Here is a 21,553-nt window from a genome sequence, read left to right on the forward strand (position 1 = left end):
AAATCAAGGCATTACTATTCCTTGAACATATTTCACGCAAAACTATTGAGACGAATTTAAAACCGTGTATTTGGGCACATGTAACTACAAGGAAAAATAACACTGTGTCTCATTTAAACACAAAATGCTCATCATAAAATTATAAGAATAATCACATCTTGTGATCATTTCAACATACAAACTATTGTTGTTTTTTTAATCTACCATTATTACAGCGTTTTACGGTAATACACATACACACAGAAATCATTTTTGCAAAAACAAGCACATACTAAGTCATGTATGCCCTTATGACCAAATTAGACAAAAATTGCATGCGCTAAGAAATCTTCCCACCATAATTCATTGGTGAAAATATGTTCAATTGAAGAGTTAATCAAATTTTTTGCATTTACAATATTTCCCATCATAGGAAATATTTACTTTGAGAACAAATATGCATATATAGTGTATTTCATATACAAAATTAATAAAAATGATATTTATTTACAATGGAAATGTGCAAAAATAGTTTCACATGAGTGTGTTTATGAATATCATGGAATGTAAATTTGCAACCCGTTAATTAAACGTTTCCATCGTTTGTCAGCTTTTGTACACAATAATATCAGTCACAGCCTTTGCAAGAAACATTAGTATAATTAGTGACCACCACTGTCTTTTGCAAATTTGACCACTTGTTGCTTCCGCACCAGCGCCTCGTTTACCCATATTTGAATCGCCCTCTGTAAAATATAAATTATCAGAAATCAATGGATGTTTTCCAATAGTTTCACATGGTACTGTGTACGAAAATATAACTTTTTTCATCAACATACTTTTGTTTAACAAAAAAAGCTTAGTAAACGAGGTATTAAATATAATTATATGCACTAGAATCAGACAGTTGCAAACACATTAAACATAAAAATCAAAATATTTTGATGCCCTTTTAATATCAATAAACATAAAAATACCATTGAGGACAATCACTTTCTGGCTGGCAATAAGAATTTCTGAATTTCTGCACACGTATTCACCGGAATCCTCGAGTTTGCTATACCGCACTTCTAAAACGCTGTCTAATTTACGTCGTGCCATAGACGTCTCCTTAGATATGAGTATTTTGTTTGATATCGAGCGTAACAAATGTCCGTTTCTAAACCAGTCTACGTCCTGAGGTATATCTGAAGTTCCAGTAACTTTGCACACAAGTCGAATTGTATCACCAGTATTTACGTACTCATTCCCTGACAGGAGAATTTCTGAAACAGAACGATGTCATCACCAATAAGACACACGCTTTGTTAACGTGTAAACAATAGACATTCTGACAGTAAAATGTCCGTCTTTAATAAAGTCGATTCCCAGGTATTAAAATATATGATACTGTGGACGAAAAATGGTTTAAGGTCTCATCGTTTCGTATTGACCTAAATAGGATGCATGCCATCTATCTAAGCTCAAACTGTTCTACAAAGTGCGTTGTGTAAGTAATGATAACGTCAGTACCTGGTATGGTGTAATCCGGATTCCTTATCGCGACTGAAAACAATAAAACAACGGGTGTCAACTTTAAAAATGACTAAAGATGCGTTTAATATGCCTTACTGTATTACTGATATTGGATTTAAAATAGCAACACGTGTCTTTAATTATTTATCATTTCAATCTAAATACATTATATAAAAACCACATCAGAAAAATCGTATTCAACTTCCTTACACGTCTAATAGTATTAATAATAAGATGTTTGGTTATATTAACCATTACCGTTTGATTCCCTCGATAAATGTGACTGTGATGGCAATTTGTCTGGTCTTTCTGAATCACAATTACAACACTATATCTTAAAAACAAAAGTTTGAGTATGTGCATTAGAAATTAAAACAATTCGCATGCAATGTAATTGGTAAGAAGTATAACTCGATGTGTTTGTCATGAGGTGTAGATTGATCTGTTTCACGGCCCGCCCACAGACCTTATGTAATGATTTGTTCGATAGCCATTCACCTATTTCAAGTAGGACTGTTGTCAGTTTCTGGCTTTAGTCGTCACACATAACTTTGGGAAACTGGCTTTCTGGAAGCCTGAGTAGGTTAACATAAAGCGGAGAGACGAATGAACTACTTATTAAAACTGCGAATAAACAAAATACACAAACACACACCCTCTTAAATCCTATGCATTACATACAATTATAGCTGTTTGAAAATAGTCATCTTCGAAATTGAAATACATAATTATAATAAATTATGCTATATATTGAATATACTATATGCATACTATAGCATAGTTCATACCTTCTATCCGCAGCAATACGTGCCTTACGAGTTTATCTCTTGAGCTGACTTGACATTCGTATACACCCGCGTCATTTTGAGTCACCGCTCGTATCACCAAATTGAACTCCCGTCGCTCAGGCGCAAATGCCACTTCGTAGCGGGTATCTGGTGCATATATCATGTTCCCTACTGATATAGGGTGCGGCTCGGCCGTCTTGCGCCAAACAATCTTGAATTAAAATCAAATACATAGTCGTAAAACAGTGGATAGTAATGCTCTGTTCTAATAAGCATAACGTCCAATGATATAACACTGACTGACTAAACGACTGAAGATTACATAACACCTTCGAAAAGACATGATCCTGATTTCATATGTTTCAAATAACGTGAAAGCACATATAGAAAAGAGAAATAATATTCAAACTGACTAATACAAAATGTTGTCTAGGAAATCACTAATAAACATATCAAAACAAGAAAGCAGACAGGATATGTTCCTGGCAGACGATTGGCATCGTACATTTATATTACCGTTCCGGAGGTTGTTCAATAATTTGCTGATGTGCTATTATGTTATTATGAGTTTTCGTGCACATCGCACAATTTACACTTCAAACTTGTAATTGTTTATGCTACTTGTATTATTAAAATTATTTCAAATGTCACTGAATGTATTTGCAACGTTGTTTTATTTTTTTAATACTTTTTATGCGTATGTGTCTATGGTTTTGATTATTGAAAACATTTTGTAATTACATAACGTGTTATTTAAGACGGATCGGTGTATGTTATCATGATCGCTTATCGATTGCCTTTCATCTACAATGGGATTTTCGGTGTTAGTTTTCTATATCATACGTGACAATAAATAAAACATATCGTCAAAATAAGCATCAAGTCGTTTGCACTTATTCCATGAGTTCAATACTACGATGATTTGTTGTCAAAAGTGTGTGTGTTTTTTTTTTTTGAAATACTCTTTTTTTCGGCGATTGTTTAACGTTTCATTCTAAATGATTGATTTGTGATTTAATTGTGGTATGCTCACTGCCATTTAAGGGACCGTGTACGTAGGAGAAGACCGTTTCACGTGAGCACCGAGGAAAGGTTCTATAGAAACGTGATTTAAGGCTCATATAATTTTATTATATGTTATTGTTTTACTATGTTATAAAAACAAGGATCATAAGTTAAAACAGTTATGCTGTTTTTACTTTATCATCGATCAACAAACAGACAACTCATGAACACGTATTTAACCCCATTTGCATGTAGTATTCTTTTTCCTTCATAAGAAGAAAACCCATGTCACTTTTTGAACATAATGGCGGTCGACGATCTCCCACTAAGAACAACACGTTTTGGTATTAAAGGGACCGTCAATCAGATTGACGAAAAGAGTTCTAGAATACTGTATTGTTTACATATATTAGTTTTTATTAATTAAAACAATACGACTGGTATAATACATTGAAAGTTCATGAAAACGTTAATATTTTCAGTATATTCGGTAATACAAGTTCGCGATGTGAAATCGAAAGTACATAGAGACAATAGGTGACATAACGATATACACACTATAAATAACTCAAATAGATTGATGATTTTATAAATGAAATATATACATTTCACTACGCATGCACAATTTGCATTCCTGGGTTTACCACATGACGATGATGATCAACCTACTTGCGTTATTTATAGTTTACTGGTTGTTACCTGGTACACATCCCCAGTACAATTGTATTATCGAATATACTGAAAATATGATAACTTAACAACTTTTTCAAGTAATGTGACGTTGACGGTCCGTTTTTAATATTTTATTTATACAAAGTTGCAGTGGTTCAATATATTCCAAACAGGCCTGTCGATCTAAGCTTTCCAAAACTATTTAATTTATTGTTGTTGATTCTTAATTTGCGATAACACGTCAACAATGTTTGTAAAAATCGATGCACTTAAACGTTATATTGCACTTAAAATCTGTATTTTAGAACAGGTGTTAAGAGGAATTTGAAAACCCCAATTCGTATTACGTATCACTTGACAAAAGACCTCATTCTAATTTCTTATGTCATATATTTAGTTTAATCATATGAATGAAATGTATATGAATGACCGTTGATACACAGATCAAATAAGAAACCTGTGTAACCTATACAAAATAAAACAATACGTCAATTGAACTATTTAAAATAAAAAATTAAGTGAAACCAATTATTTTCATCTTGGCTCTATGTATGTAAGAGGATTTATGTATTTATGTATCCGTGTAATCGCGAGAGCAGTTATAGATCAAATCAAAGGAAAAGATGGCTACCAATTATTATAGAAATCGTGTACTGTGCAAACGTCATCGTTACTCTTCCTTCGTGCACGTGACTTTCAAGCGACAGTAAAAATACAATATATCAATCCTAAACAAGCTTTTAGAATGGATTTATTAGTTTCTGTGTAAAATCACATCAACACGGAGCATTCCAAGCACATACTTTGTGCAAGCATGGTAGAACTGAAATATAGTGATAGCAGACGCCTTTACGATGTTGAAGCCGGCTTGGCGCATGATCTTTAACACTACCAGATAATTAAGAAATAAGACCATTGCGGATAAAACGTATTTCTTGTGAGATTAACATTAACTTAGAGCTCAAACAATCATATTTTTAACATAAAGTGAATATTCAATTACCATGTTTATATATTGTATTCCAAAGAAATGCTTTAAACATTTCAGCGGGGATGGTTGATTGTGTTATTGCAATGCGTATGCTTTCATTTATACGGACATGTATTTGTTGACAAGGTTATTAATTATTTAAATAAAAACTAATGGTTATAATGTGTGAAATAAATTTAATGAATACACTTGATCTGAAAATTACATGATACTGGAAATAAGTGTCTAAGCAAGATTCATGTGTATGCTGCATTTATTTTATTAAGCCGAAAATTGATGTACAGACGTGTTTTTAGTACATAAGTGCCGAGTCTAAATATAAAAATCCTGTTGCGTTTTGCATTTTCAAATAGATGTTTTCTTTATGCAATAAACTGTAAATTGTACACGATAAGTGTTTGGTTAATTAAAACAAGTAATCAAAGCATCGTCTATATGCACTGATCTATCTATTGGGCCGACGCTAGGTCAAACAATCTTAGTTTGTTTAATCTTTTTGAGTAGCATGTTTGCTTGTTGACACTTAGATAATATTAATAAAACACGGAAGAATAAGCGTTTGATGCAAGGTGCCAACAAACGAAATCACACACTGGGTTACACACAAACTTTGTCGCGTTGGTAATATAGATATGGTGTCAGCCTAGTTATCCATAAGTATCTGCTTCAATCAAAAACACGGAGCGTTCTCAAGATCTTCTTCTTATGGCAAACAAAGTACTGCATCTTCCCTGGCAACATGCCAGAAAATAAATCTGAGATGCCAACGAGCCTAAAAAAATTGGTTCAACATCTATAAAAAGAAACGCTCCTCGTTTTGAATGACTAATCTTACAAATTTATTTCCTAAGTTTTCGACAGAGCAGGTTAGGGTGGCAGTTGATCCGGCTTGGTAGGAAACGTTGTTGGGCTGAGGGATGAAGTACGTTGGACCTTCGTAATCAGCTACATAGTCCACCGCAGCGGTCAGCAAAACAACTGAAAACAAATATGAGAATCACATTATTTGTCTTGTTGTTTTAGTATCATTTAGCGCAAACATGAACTTGACGAACAATAAAACAATCATCACGCCAATTATTATTTACAATTCATAACAAGGACCATATATAACGAAAATGATTTCGTCGCCTTACTATTATAGTGCGATTTTTATATCAATTTATATCGATTACATCGTCGCCACGAGTTCTGCAATCCGTACAATCACAATATTATTTAAATGATGCAGTGTGTCCATAAGCTTTTTTTATTGTAATGTTAATTGCACACATTTACCAATTGTTTCATAGAAATCGTACACAATTAAGAGATTTTTTTTTGGTTTTGTTCAAATGTGTATGCGATAGCCGCCTTGTGCGGAACATAAAGAAAAAATAACAGTCGTGACACTTTGAGATCTGAGATCCATTCCTGTTGAAAAAAATCTAATTTATGCATAAGTCATCGTACAGGAGTTGCCTCATGTGTTTTTATATTTATGATCGGGTTAACTGAGAAGCGATGATTTGGCACTGTATAATTGACTTAATGTATAGTACCAGTGCTTATTAGATAAATTGTCTCCTGTATTTAAAGGGATCTTTTCACGCTTTGGTAAATTGACAAAATTGAAAAATGTTGTTTCAGATTCGTACGTTTTCGTTTTAGTTATGATATTTGTGAGGAAACAGTAATACTGAACATTAACCATGCTCTAATATAGCCATTATATGCATCTTTTGACGATTTTAAAACCTAAAAATTATAAAGCGTTGCAACGCGAAACGATTGAATAATTTGGAGAGTTCTGTTTTTGTCGTTAAATTTTGTGAAACTACGAAGATTGCTTATATAATGTATAAAATACGTGAAGAATGTGTACTCGGCGGAATAGCTCAGTAGGCTAAAGCGTTTTTACTTCAGGACTCTGGCAGGACTCCAGGGGTCACTGGTTCAAAACCTGCTCCGGGCAATGTTCTTTAACTTTTTTTATTTATTTTCTTGATTTTTTACTGGAGCTTTTATGATCCAATGTTTACATTTATCAATATAAAGCATTTAATGAATAAGTTAAAAAAATGCCAAAATCTGTGAAAAGGCCCCTTTAAAGTTTGGTTTCTTTGATAAGTCTTATTAAACGTCTGCATTTGTGTAATTGTATTCCATTGTATCACATGTTGATCCCTTTAGAATTAAAATATAAAGTGATATATGAGTACATAAATATGTGATAAACTTGGAATCTGATGTACTAGGGATAAATATTGTAAGACATATATACCGGTCTTCGTCTATTCAAAAGGTGAGGTCCGAATAGTGTTAGATTTGTATTGTTTAGTGAATTGTCGCCAATTAAACGGGTAAATAATAATTTAAAAAATACATTATATTTATTTTGATATTATTTCCAACAAATATATTAGATCTATTCATAAACTTAGTTTTAAAGTGTATTGATACAGGTTTCAGATCTACATTGCTGACATTGATTAGTATTCTAAAGAATGTATTATAACCGATCATCTATCAAAATTTATTAACCTCACGACGAGCCAAACGGTGAGGTCCGAATAGTGTTAGATTTGTATTGTTAAGTGAATTGTCGCCAATATCAAAATTAATAAACCTTACGACGAGCCAAATGTTTCAATAATAATGGTTTGCATGTGTTGCTTAGCTTTTTTTACAATTAATTCTTACAATTGATCATCAAACTTCTGTTAAAACGTACTATAAACTAACCGAATTGTGGATTGTGAATCACTTTAGATCATGATTATGATTCTTATTACGCATTCTTAGTGGTAAAATTGCAGATGTATTGATCGAGGTTCTCTTTGATTCAACCATCAACTTTGCTTCTTAATAGTGTGGGGTCTTGAACAATCTGACTTCCTCACTTGTTATGCCTTTCATGTCGAACGAAGAATGGATGATTAAAAGATAATGATACTGGCAACCTCTACATGCTCGTATCGTAAATATCTAAATGACGTAATGTGTTATTGAACTGGTGGTTTGGTGTTTGGCTACGCACATACATGAAATACCTTTATATTAAAATAGAAAACAATGTTCCGAAAGACATTGATTCCTTCCAAACAATATATATTTTAAATACGTGTTTTAATTAAATGATTGATGTTAATGTAAAATTCTTTATGTTCATATTTAGTCTATGGAAGATGGCAGATATTTTTAGACTGTTTTATTAAGATGTTATTGGTCTTAAGAACTGCTAATCTTTTGAGCTATTGATGTGAAATGTACCATTGTTCGTATTGTGATTGAAAAAATGTGCGCAGAATTTCCCTTTCAAACACAATATTGGCGACTAGCAAACGACTTGCATAATTTTCAAAAGTCCAATTAAATATCTTCACAATATCATACTTCTTTAGCAAAATGGCTGAAATCGATAGCATTCATACGGTTGTAAGCTTTATGCGTCATTTGATAATGTATTATTTCCCTTGTTAAAAAAAATTTTGACATCCATAGGCAGATGTTGTAAAATAAGTACATTTGCATAGGGAGTGATATTTATCTAGAAGCATCGATGCAACAGGCAGGAAAGTAAATAAAAATAAACTAAGATTTTATCATTAACACAACAATGGAAATAATGAGGTAAATGTAAGGAATTTTAAAATTCGATGCATTCGTGTGTTTCATAGAATGCATGCCGACGAAAATCTACGAAACAAAGTGTACTCAATACGCAGTTTTCGCCGTTTCAAAGCGAAGACATGAGTAATCGTATAGCTGTGTGCATGCTCTAACTGACATAAAGCAAAATGAAAGCACTTACTATACAATAGAAAATGTTGTCCAGTGGTTGATGATTTCTTTATATTACAACATTTAAAGGTTGTGAAAACGACTATCTAACATAGACGTTGCAGTTATTAAATATTTTTAGTACATTACACGATTAGGTTTCGTGACTGCGAATATCCAGTATGTTTATAAAAATGTTCATTTTTCTTTATACATTTATACATTTGTTCTTGAGTCATTAAGCTCTTTGGGACACAAAACATACATCTAGCTAAATTATGTAAAGTTATTAGTATGAACAAATAACGAAAAAAATTTAGAAAACGACAACTGTGTCGGCTAATTAACATAACAGATTAAAACAAATGAAGATACTGAGATATACACCACTAAAATTTTTATTTTATTTGTAGGTCGAAAATGTTCATTAAATGAAGATTTATATCTCCGTTTAATAACATATCTATTAAAGCCCATACAGACGTTGGTATATATGCATACAAAACTAATGAAACCGATTGGACAGCATATTTACTGGTAATTTATATCATACGTTTATCATTTTAAGTCATGATTGGACACAAACTAAAATGTTTAAACAGGCTGCTCCGGTATTAAGTATTTTACAATATATACAATGTACTATATTTTTGCTGGTTTACGATAGTTCCATACTCTTAACTAATCCACTAATTAATATTTAACTTAATTTTAAATCGCTAACGCTATTTCGAACTAAAGTGACTATATACATGTAAACAGTTCAATGCAAAGCACACGTGTGCTGATTCATGTGATTCACTGAATATTTTCTTACATTGATGGTATTGATAATTAATAGTATATATTCGCAACACTGTCTTACTGTGTTAAAGCTGATAAAATAATAACGTGCATAATACCTGCATGAATGACTATTTTATATCTGTATAGTAGAACTAACTGAAGTAAACAATATGCGTTACATAAAATGCATGAATAGGATCAACACATTTACATAAAAATTATATTATCAACATAAACAATATATGCGTACCAATATGTATCATTATACAAATCGGTAATATAACTCGGTCGAAAGAGACAGACACTATGCAAGAGGAAACACCTTGCTAAGGAAAAAACTTACAATTTCCATACATCATATTTATAAAATTTAAGCATCATGAAATTATGAACAATTATGTAAACGCCCGCAAATATAAATAGCTTGTAATTTAAAACTATATATACATGTATAGGAGAAAGCAAATAAGTGATTACATTCACAATTAATGCACGTTTGACAGAGAAAAAAACAATTTAAATTGCATTTAAGCACATTTTTTCTAATTTAAAGTATTGTGTCGAGCAAGCACCTTCAATAGACGACCATAGTTGTAAACCAGAGCAGCGAACACAATGTAGATTCAATATTTGATAAAGATTACAAACTCAAACAACATATGCAATGTGTACAACTACTACAAAAACAAAAGCAACTTACCGACATTTGCAAAAAGGTACGAGACAAAGACGATTGCTGATGTACTGGTGGAATAAATCCGGCGTAAATTATTTATTAATATCATAATGAGTTAACCCTCACATACTGTTATAATTTCAACCATACAATTTGGGACATATGACAACGCGCTTTGGTCTTACATTGTGTATAATATGAAACTACCTTTAATATATCATGTTCGATTCCTTGTGTTTAGTATAGCCAAAACGCATTCTTTTTACTCCATTAGTACAATTAAACCTCCCGCTTGTGTTGAATAATGCTCGTAATGCATTGCAGTTATGTTCCGTTGTAATTCACCACAAATCCTGAGAAAGTCATACAAATTCACATTTCCTGAAGCAAAGCACTATTTTTAAATTGCGTAAACTTTATTTCCAGTATTTTCATTTCCATGTAACTTTTGATAAAGACATAGGAAGCGCTTCTCCTATATTTTCCAAGCCCAATTGGTTATCCGAATGATAAACGCTGTCACACAATTAATTATCCGTTTAACGCTTCTTTCAACGATTGTTAACACCAGCTGCCGCTTCCTTCACAGCACACAACTTCATTGACTCTGGAAGTCTCGTAAAGCGTTCACACTAACCTTTGCCACGGCTCATTGGCAGAATGTAGCTGTTTCCGATATTGGATATTGGACATAGGAGTCGTTGGAAACAGACAACAGTTATCTGTGAAAAGTATTAAAAAAATACAATTAGAGGATGTTGTAAAACCAAATAAAACACATAATTTGTTTCTTGTTTCTGAATATTACAGCTGTTACGTGTAGTTCGCATAGGTTCATTTTATCTGCGGATATGTTTTCATAATGGTTTTCACATATTCTTATTTGGGTGGACTTAAGTGGCAGCTCATTTTGTAACAAGCAGTCTGTTAATAAAGAAGTATTATTTTTGACAACCGAAAAGGAGATAAATATCTTTACTCGATTGCCTGAGAGATCGGCGGTAATTGTTTAAGTAATCTACACGAATGTATGCTCAAACAAATCGGAAGGTAAACGAATATTGAATGGGTGTCCCGCTGGGTTGCAAGTATTTTGGGTGCGCAGTACATTGAGTTAATTATCGTTATCTTACAAACGGTGTGAACAGGTACCTTCCATTAAATGGGTACATCTTATATAATAAGGGTTAGTGGAAAAGTTGATTTGATGTACTTCTGGTGTATACAACTGAAAACTGTCAAGGTAAAGCGCTGTTAGATGTTAGAGGAGATTATCAAAGCGGATAATACCGGAAACATTTGTTTGTTATCGGCTTATACGCGAGCCGGTATCGGATTATATAAACACATTGACTTATGGTGGGTAAGAAGATATTTGAAACAAATGTGTGCTTGAAATTAACAGTTTTAACCAGATTTATATTCCATGGAACAACTAAGACATTCACTTAGCAAATTGAATGCTCGTGCTCAGTGAAACAATCATCGACGCGGAGAAGGAATCTACACCGCTCGGCAGTTTATGCACACAACCTGTGAATATGCCAGTACAATGCAGATATTGGTCCATATAATTATTGGTATAAGTTATTCATATTTCTGAGCTAGTTTCCTGTTGAAAAAGGTAAATGTATTCTTGGTAACGCATTTTAATGATGTATGACATAAGTTTGTAGAATAACGAGTATTTTATATATCGATTGTTTCCACCGAATAATGCACGAAATATGCAACGGAGATAATAACCGAGAGTACTTGACTACAGTATATTACGGTCATAGTGTAAACTATGTTCTTCTGATACGGTAAACAGTAGCAGATAATGTATGGCTATATAAAGAAAATGCATCACGACAGAAATATTGATATACAACCAAAATTACTACGAACGAAACGTTGAACGTTCGTCTTATACATCCATAGTGTTTGTTTTAAATGCATTTGCCTGTTTTTTCTCGTTTTTCACTACACTGATCAAGTTAATTGAAACTTTTCTTTAAACGTTTAACTATATATTGAGTCTTTTAAAATCTGATTCAGAAAAAGTGTTGCTGTAGAACGACATCTGTATCAAAAATAATTATACGAATACTATAATTGATGTAATATATAAAATGATTAAGAAGGTAATGAAATCGTATGCCAAGACGAATGGATTGAAGAATTGTTGCCTCCTCACGGGTATGGTTGAAGAGCATTGACAAACAGCCCCTTGCGACATTTATTATTTATTTTGTCTTTCTGTTGCTTAGAGGGTGAATCGAATGCCTGGTTTCTCAAACAATTTCATCATACAACAATGGCAATAGCGCCTCTGACTTAAAGTACAATTAAAATAGATCTTCCGGATAAGTGTAATTTAATAAAAGACATGCACTAGTGAAATGACATTGCATTGGTGCTTGAACTATTATTAACCACAGCCTTACAAGGAAAGCGTCTTTTATAATGATCGAGTTATCTACAGTACAAACAAGCTCGATCGAACGCAAGCATGCAGTTGCATACAAATTTCCAATGTAACTGCTACATTGAGCTTTTAGCAACGGCTCGACACAAAATTTATATGTTTAAATACGCTTCTCGTCGTTGGCATAAGTCAGTTTAGATGGAAAATTCAACAAAGCAGGGCGAATGTACATTGATGTACAATCGAGTTGAGTACTCGTATGCACTATAACTTCAATTTTAAGTACAACGTCAAACATTTGCGCAAACGGTTTTCAAAGTATGATTTTAATGTTTGATCAAAATCGCGTATTAATCGTCTTATATATCGTTTGAATTCGAATTTTGATCAAGTGTCGTGTTTTCGGACTTTATCCAGTGTTGGTATTTTATTGTTTCTCCTGTTAACTCATGCTTTTGAATTAAAATTGCCACCATTTACAATCGCAAATGGCAAAGCATTTGCATAAAACATTTTTAAAGGAGTATTAGTCTCTGTTTTTCATTTACAGTTGCAAACACAAGCAAGTTTCTTCAAGAATTTTATGATTATTTGACTAGTACGTGGTTCATTTGTTTTCGTTCCTTCAAATAAAATATTTTATTTCATATCGACACTTTAGGTATAATTTTAGCTGAAATATCGGGATGAAATGTTATTACCATTTTCATGTTGAACTTCATCAGAAATAATCCCCGAACGAATATGCTTGTTACTGTGATTTTTTGTGAAGCTAAACACCGAATCTTTATGTTGACAATACCTGTATATCTGCGTGTTTCTCCAAAGTCGCGGATCTTTCTATTTACTGATTGCACCTGTCATTTGTGGAATGGAAACTTCGGTAATGAAGACGTGCGAAATTAATGTTTGTCAAAACGTGTACGTTAATAACTCCGCGCAGTCCCATATTTCTGCCAACGTCAATCGCAACGAAACGAAAATCGTAGCGATTCATAAACCATAAACACCGTGTTTATGATGGTAAACTATGTTTCATTGGTACATCGCATGTTTCTCTGTAGTTATATCGTTGTTGGCTTGGCAGAAAATTAATACTAATTAAGGCATGCCAAAAAACAAAAATATCCGATATAAACGTTATGTAAATATCCAGGATTATATTTACCTTTATAGTATAAAGATCAAAAGCCAAATTTAGATAAAAATAGATACTAAACTCGTTCGCAATAGTTTTAGTAATAATCCTTTTACATTTCAAAAATATTTTTTAAGCAAATATAACGTATACATAAAAATATTATTTTACCTTGTTTGCCACTAGCTCCACAAAATTAAAGGTCAACTTTATTTTTAATGTTCTCAGTAATATGATCATTAATTAAATTGGAATGGGTTTGATCGAGTTGGAAAAGTGTACCCAAACCATTCATGTCTAAACTTCCAACTGAATTAACGACGACAAATACAAAATTTCGTAAAAAAACAATTTACAATTTAATTATAAAAGCCTTGATTCGGACAACAATACTGAAAACTGATATTATTATTGAAGCACATCTGATGAAAGATTTGGAGCGAGTATTTATTTGATCAATATTCGAGTTGAAAGAGTATAACATCTGTTGCTGAACTTTACTACAGGCTTCTAAACATGAGCAATGTAAGAAGAAAATGTCGATTGTATGAAGAATGATAAAATAAGGTAAGATGTTCAAATACATAGTTATTAGAGCGCAAAAATAGGATTTTCCGAAAATGGTCTGGTGAATATATCCTTTGGTTGCTTTGGTTACAATTATTGAATATGTTTGCGTGGCCATATTTGCAGCATACCTATGCTCAAAGAAAATGTTAGTAATGTAACAGATTTGATGTTGTCTCGCAATCGATATCAATCATTCATTGTGCAGATTTTGCCGAATTCCCGACGTATTATTTCTTTAAGAAAGTAATGTTCGGTCCAGATATTCGTAAACTAAACACGTACATTTCTAGCATATATATGTGCATTGGCCTTAAAACCGCACGCTAATAATTACCAGCTTCTTCAATAGTATAGAACATAAATATAAGTTTTTCATTAATATATTTTTTCAGAATGTAGACAAATATATCTACCTTCATATTCATAACAATGTTGTAATGTTAACATATGCACATAATTGTTTATTACAGATAACACATAATTAAAACAAATATATAGTTAAAGTTATCATCATACTGCACATTTATATACATTTAAAAGATTCTGAAAATATACTTGAAATCAATTTATTCAATAGCATATCGTATTTAAATAATTGTATCCGTTCAAAGAAACGCACTAATTGTATTGCTGAAAATTTTGCATATCCTTTACTCCGTTTGTGTTTGTCACATTTTAAATGAGAACTACTTACTAGAGAGGCTGCTTTTTAACTTTGTATCACTTATCCATTTATCGGTCACATCAACAACAGTTTACACCAGCTGGTTAAACGCCTCCGCCCGAACTGTCGCTTGTGCTCTACATCATCAAAACAAACAAAAATGAAACATTTCCGGTATTGGATATTTCTGACGCGATTTCAAAAAAAGGTACAAACAGTTAAGTTGTACTGTAATTGATCGCATTACATGTGCTCAATAATGTGTTTGCTAGTAAATAAATCAAATATATGACCGTATTCTCTATAGGTTTAGTGCAGAGCGTTAAATACTTAATTATTAATTGTTAATAAAGAAATACGTTTCGTGTGTTTTTAATATTGTAAATTATTTATATTTAATGTATCATACTTACCAGATAGTTCCAAGTAATAAAAAAAGCAAGTTTTGGTATTTAAGAGCACAGTACGTTTGTTTAACGATCTTAGAATCAAACCTTTACACAATTGAATAATTGCATGAATAGCTTCGATCGATTTCCGCATTGCCAGTAGTAACTTGCGGCGTAAACTGATCATTACAAATTCATCTTGATGTGTTTTGAAAGCGCAGCAATCAACAAGCAACCAGTGTGTTGTATTTTAAATTAAATTAAGAGCAGATGAAAACTCGCTTAAAACGAAATGTAATTTTAAGTATGCTTTTATTCATAATTTGAATAGTGTTATTTATTGTCAAACACATATTAAACACATACTAGCATATTATTTGAAAAACATAAACCACGGCGATACCCAAAACAAAACATCGAACATTTAAACGATCTTCATAGATTCAAACCATAATCGACGACAAGCTCCTTTCATATCCGCTTTAACGTTATATGTATAAGTGATTTGTTTTCATAGAACCAATGTTAAATGTAAAATAACTATTAAAAGATTTCAGTAGTAATTTAAACGTTTATATTTGCATTAATGTAAAGTTCATATTTGATAGTTTATGCACAATGACTTTCGGAGGAACATAATACCAAACAAACATGACACAGTCATCCAAAATCAATTAACATGAACCAAGAGCATCCTTGCCAAATCAGACTCGTTTTCTGAATTAATACTCTTGGATCTCACGGTTGACAAAAACTTACATAAGAACTGTAGAACTTAGCATTGATGTCTCACACTAAAATAACTAACGAACCAAGTAAACATAGTTTTTACTCCATTTGCACAAATACTAATCAAATGATAGAAAAATCAAACGGAGGCGACTATTTGTATACCCTCGATCCGTCTGTGTGTCAACATGTCAACCTGTCCGCCAGAAACTTGATTCTGCATTATCCCAGAAGTACTCAAGTAAGGTTGGTGAAAACTGATATGTTGATAAATGTTTATATGTAGAATATGCGCGATATTTTCCTGTATAATTTTGATTCACTTTCGAAACGTGAATTGTTTATAATATATATATATTTGCAGATAAGCAGTAAAAGCCAACATATATTCGGAAAATGCCAATTGTTTGTAAAATCACATGCTCTTAAACTACATGATTAATTTAAGTGTGTGTCCCTTATCAGTCAGTATCAGACGTTTGCAGTTCGAGTATCTAAGAAAAAAGAATATATTTTTGTAACGTTAAAGATTATTCAATCAATCGCATTTCATTTTGACATAAATGCGTCATTCAACATATTAACGTCAAAAACCTAAACATAGCACATGCCTTGAAAATGATATTGTCATATGGGCCTAGACTAGACGTTCGTTTTAAAGAGTCTTCATACAAACAAACAAATGCCATGGAAGCGAAAATTGTCGTCACCGTTAAGCCAGTGCGAAATTAAATATTTAAGTCAAAATGGTTTAAGTGTATCAAAATGGCCCGTGTATATGAAGATTAACCGTAAAGCATTATATGGTTATACTCAAACTTCTGTTTAAATATATGCGGATGTGTAACGTTTTTTTAATTGGGCGTCAATGTTTGAGAAATTGGCATGCGCTGTTATAAAAGTTATGTTTAAATACTAAATGCCGTTCATGTGCTAATGCTGATGCAGTTTCGCATCATGTGTATACACAACCCGATATTCATTGTGTTATTATAAATACCCAAGAACCTAATCAGGTGTACTTGTTATTAAGCCCCACAAACCACTTTATGTAATGGCATATACAAAGGAAAAGCATGTTAAAAAACACATAACTAGGTTTTATTAAACTTTTATCACTGAACAGCCCTTAAACATTCCATAAAAAGTTAGATTTATATCAAAACAAATAAAGATTATATCAATTTGAAAATAAAAATTCTTTCTTTCTTTAATTAACTTGTTAACTTTTAAAAATATAAAACAGATATTATAAACAAAAAATTTAACCACAAAATTAAACACCTAATTCCAGGTCACGATTACATATGTTATTCTACAACAGTCAGTACCTATTTCAATTTATATAAAGAGTGTTTGAAGTTAAATAAATTATATTTATCTTCACAACTAATGATATTGTAAAATTTGCAAATGAACGTATTGACTGCCGTTTAAAGATCAACCGATCTATCACAAAAAACTTTAAACGGTACAGCCAGCGGGAAAACTGAAGACTAAGGTGAGAAACAATCTTTAAATTCAGGTACAGTAGTTCAGTGGACATCATTTAAAAATTTTATTAAATTTTACCGATTCGATGATGATACGTTGAAAGCTGTAAGAGTTACTTACATCGCCAGACACATATAAAAAGGCGTGAAAAGAAATAAACATTAGAATAATCAAAACTTGACAATTTATCGTTTCGTGAAATTAAAAGGCGATCGTAAAGAATTGCAAACTTTTGATGTTGATATTTTGGATTTATATGATAAACATTATAGTCAGTAACCACTTATAAATATCAAGAAAACGAAACATGCTATTTAGCTTAAAGGATCTGAGTTTACTTTTTTAAGGGATTCTTTTGCAGCAAGGTCTAATAGCCATTCGCAGTAAGGTTAAGGAAGACGCCGGAAGCTCAATCTCCATTATGAAAAGCGGTTTGAATGTTCACCTAACGAAATATAATATATAAATGCGCACATTTATTTTCATTAAAATTGTTGTATAAGTCCCGTATCCATAAATTTATCGTAACTTTGCCTTAGCCTTTATACACATTGTATACATATCTTAACTATCTCAAGTATTTCAAGACTTGTGGTGTGGGGTATAATTTACACGTTAGTTGTACAAATCTCTAGCTTAAACATGTTTCAACCAGTTACACAAAATACATGTATACGCCTTTAACCTTGCCAACTAATCCTATCTTGAAATCACACCAAATGTATTGCATGTTTATACGAGAGGTAAGTGTGCAGGCTAGACCGTGTATTCAAGTAATTTTTGTTTCTCAAGTAAATAAAACGTCAATAAAAATCCCACATCGGCTTAGCTTGGCATCTAAAACCTATCAGAATGCGTGTTGAAACAGGTAAACCTGTAATTTTGTCTTGTTCTAATATTTTCATGGCATAATTTGGAACGCATTAGCTAGTTATAGATACCATTGGCAAAGTTTGATGTAATGTTTTTTTTTTACTTTTAAGTCTTGCTCGATTATAGGTATTATTCTAATTATACACTAATAATTAAACTATATAAAATACTGCCAGCAACAATTCCAGCAAATTAAGGTAGATCACTAAAATCTTTAAGATTGTTCGTGATGTAACCCTATGTTATTTGATTCAAGTTACCCTGCACATTTTAACAATTAACACATACTCAATAGTAATATTCTTTGAAAGATAGAATTTTTTTAATAAGGCATGGGGGGTATTTAAATTACCAATGCTGAGTTGTGGAAACCATCTCCTTCCTTGATCGATATATTTAACACGGTATGCTACAATCTTAACATGTTTATACAGAATCTATCATATCTATATTCCGACTAAGCAGTGTGGTACATTATAAATAAATGTACCAAAAACGTCTTGACTTCGTGGCAAACTATAAAACACATTCACCAATGAACGTACGCGATGAATTATTGAGTTATATAACTGTGTAACTTATGAAACCCACATTTTACAAATATCATTATTTTCATGTCATGCATGATACTTTAACAGTGACAACAGTTGTTAAAGGCAACGTTTATCATCTTTTCTTTCAATGTGATAAATTGCATTTAAGATTTTCGAGAATCTTGAACAATATTATATCTCGGTCATTAGTGTATAGAAACAAAGATGTCAAAGTAATTAAAATAAACATTCATGAAAGAAGGACCCGCCAATGTCGATTGTATATTTTCAGCTTTTTTATTTCAACAAAAAAATCCTGTTGTCAATATTCATATCGTTCTTGCAACGAAATTATGTTAAATACGGTTTGAACAAAGGCTTGATTATTTTAATTAAATAAAATATAAAATAAAAATGCATTTAATGACCTGACGGATGCCACAAGACATTGACAAATAATTTCATATCATATTGACCAAGCAATCATATCAACACCATATTATCCTTTTATTACAACCAGTGAACCATTGTGGACAAACGCGTAACCTCCGGAATCATGGCGTGTCCTATGTCGAACGTCTAGCATGCTGTAAGCCTTACATTAAATAATTGAATATCGATTTTAAATAAGTGATTGCTATATATCGTTACCATTTCGCTACGTTAAACGAGTCTAGGGATATATGTTGTTCCGGAATTCTGGTAAGGTTGCGCAGAAGTCAATATATGCCTTCATTTTTCGTATATTATGTTCAGACAGAAACATGTCTAAACCAATATTGACAGATATTGGTTGTGATATATCCGGTAGACAATCTGATGGTTGAATGTCCAGGAGGCAGTCATTCAAGTTTCAAGATTTGAATATGTATGATTTTGTGGACTTAAAGATCACGCAATCTTAATTACACTTATATCTTATACAGAAAACTATCTAGAACGTTACTATATCGATGAAAACTGTAAAAAAAAAAGCAAGATGTAAGAAGTATTCAATGTTATTTACAGTTTAAATCATATATCGTATTTTAATTTAGTACCCGGTATGTATTAAACACGTCACATTGGCAACCTTTGTAGTACAATCAAATAAAATCGTAAAAAAATAACTAACCAACATTGTAGATCGGCGATGATGTACTTGGTGGTATTCCTTTGTTTATTAAAAATGACCGACTGTAAATAAAAGTAAAAATGAAAGACACCCTCCCTTACCATATCATTGCTTAATCCCTGTGTATGTACGCATTCTTGAGTAAATGGGTATGGAAATCAACAGCAAACAATAAGTAAATTTTTTAAACGACAACCGCGATAAAATAAATACACATATTTTGCCTAAAATATTGAACGGTGGCCCAATGATAAATGATTCTCGGAACCGTTATTGTTAAGCGTCCACTTAAAAATCATCTCTTAGTCGGAGCATATTTTCTTCGATCACCGTAAGACAAATTATCTCACCCAAAATAAATTCGAAATAATCTCAGACATAATATCTTTACCGGCAATAAACTGTCACATGTCTTCAGCAGAAAAAAATCAAACGTAAACATTTAAAATTCGTGGAAACTCACTTTAAATTGAAGTGTCAAGACATTAAATAATAGCTGTGTACATATGTACGTTTAATAATGAATTGGTAATGCAAAAAGTGTATTGTAACTACACAGATGTATGTTCATACACAAGGATACCTGTTTGTCACGATACCTAATAATAATATTTGATTTTGTGTTCAAAATTAAAGATTTGACATAAAATAAGTTTTTAATAAAGGCTACACACATATATTATTTCGAAATAAATTGCAACCATGATGAAAATATACAATCATCATGCATAATACGTTCATTAACATAAGTTCACCGTTTATTAAACATAACTAAACTGTGGCCGGGAAAGGAGCTAAAAGGGCATTTGCACGTTTTTATCGATACTAGCCCGGTGCTAAGTAATTGCACCGATGTTTGTGCAATGTTTCAATAAAATATTAATATGATTATATAAATGATACGCCATTCTTTGTATGACCTTTAATGAGTTATAGTGTTCGTTATTATCTTTAGTTCTGGTATATTCACAGCGTTGTTTCTACAACTTATTTAAATTGATATGCGTACCGAGGGTAAGCGACAGTTACTAGTAATCATGTAACCATTGTTGTATATTTCCAAAATTAGCATTTATGCGTTTAGTTCAACGTCTGCGCAATAACCTACAGAACTATAAGCGGAAAGAGGTCAAATTTATCTTTACATGACATGCAATTAAAACGTGAGGAACTTTAATAGTATGACTGCGTAATTAATAAGAACATATTCTTAAACGAAGATTCTTAATCGCCTTCTGAGCAGAATCTGAACGACTGGGTTGTTTAAATAATTTGCTCAAATTATATTTTAATAGTATAGTGTTATGTACATGTAATTCAGCATCAACAATACACTTCGTAGTTTTTTATGAAAGTAGTATCGTGTATTTAAAATAAAGTTTGCGAAACTCATTAGGATTTACTATGTTTATTCTCGGTATCGAGGTTAATACAAGAATTCATTTAATTACAGGCCATGTTTATA

The 21,553-nt window shown here is 32.0% G+C and overlaps 1 protein-coding gene across 1 annotated transcript; it reads right to left on the reverse strand.

Moving 5' to 3' along the window:
* Positions 1-60: 60 nt before the first annotated feature.
* LOC127878719 (lachesin-like) lies at positions 61-10,884 on the reverse strand. The gene is made up of 6 exons (XM_052425251.1): positions 10,199-10,884; positions 5,786-5,928; positions 2,283-2,493; positions 1,492-1,524; positions 957-1,244; positions 61-725 (listed from the first exon to the last, which is right to left on the reverse strand). The coding sequence occupies exons 1-6, from the start codon at positions 10,281-10,283 to the stop codon at positions 586-588; spliced, it is 900 nt and encodes a 299-aa protein (XP_052281211.1). The 5' UTR covers positions 10,284-10,884; the 3' UTR covers positions 61-585.
* Positions 10,885-21,553: the final 10,669 nt, after the last annotated feature.

The sequence above is a fragment of the Dreissena polymorpha genome, chromosome 4 (genome assembly GCF_020536995.1).
Source record: "Dreissena polymorpha isolate Duluth1 chromosome 4, UMN_Dpol_1.0, whole genome shotgun sequence".
Classification (NCBI taxonomy): Eukaryota; Metazoa; Mollusca; class Bivalvia; order Myida; family Dreissenidae; genus Dreissena; species Dreissena polymorpha.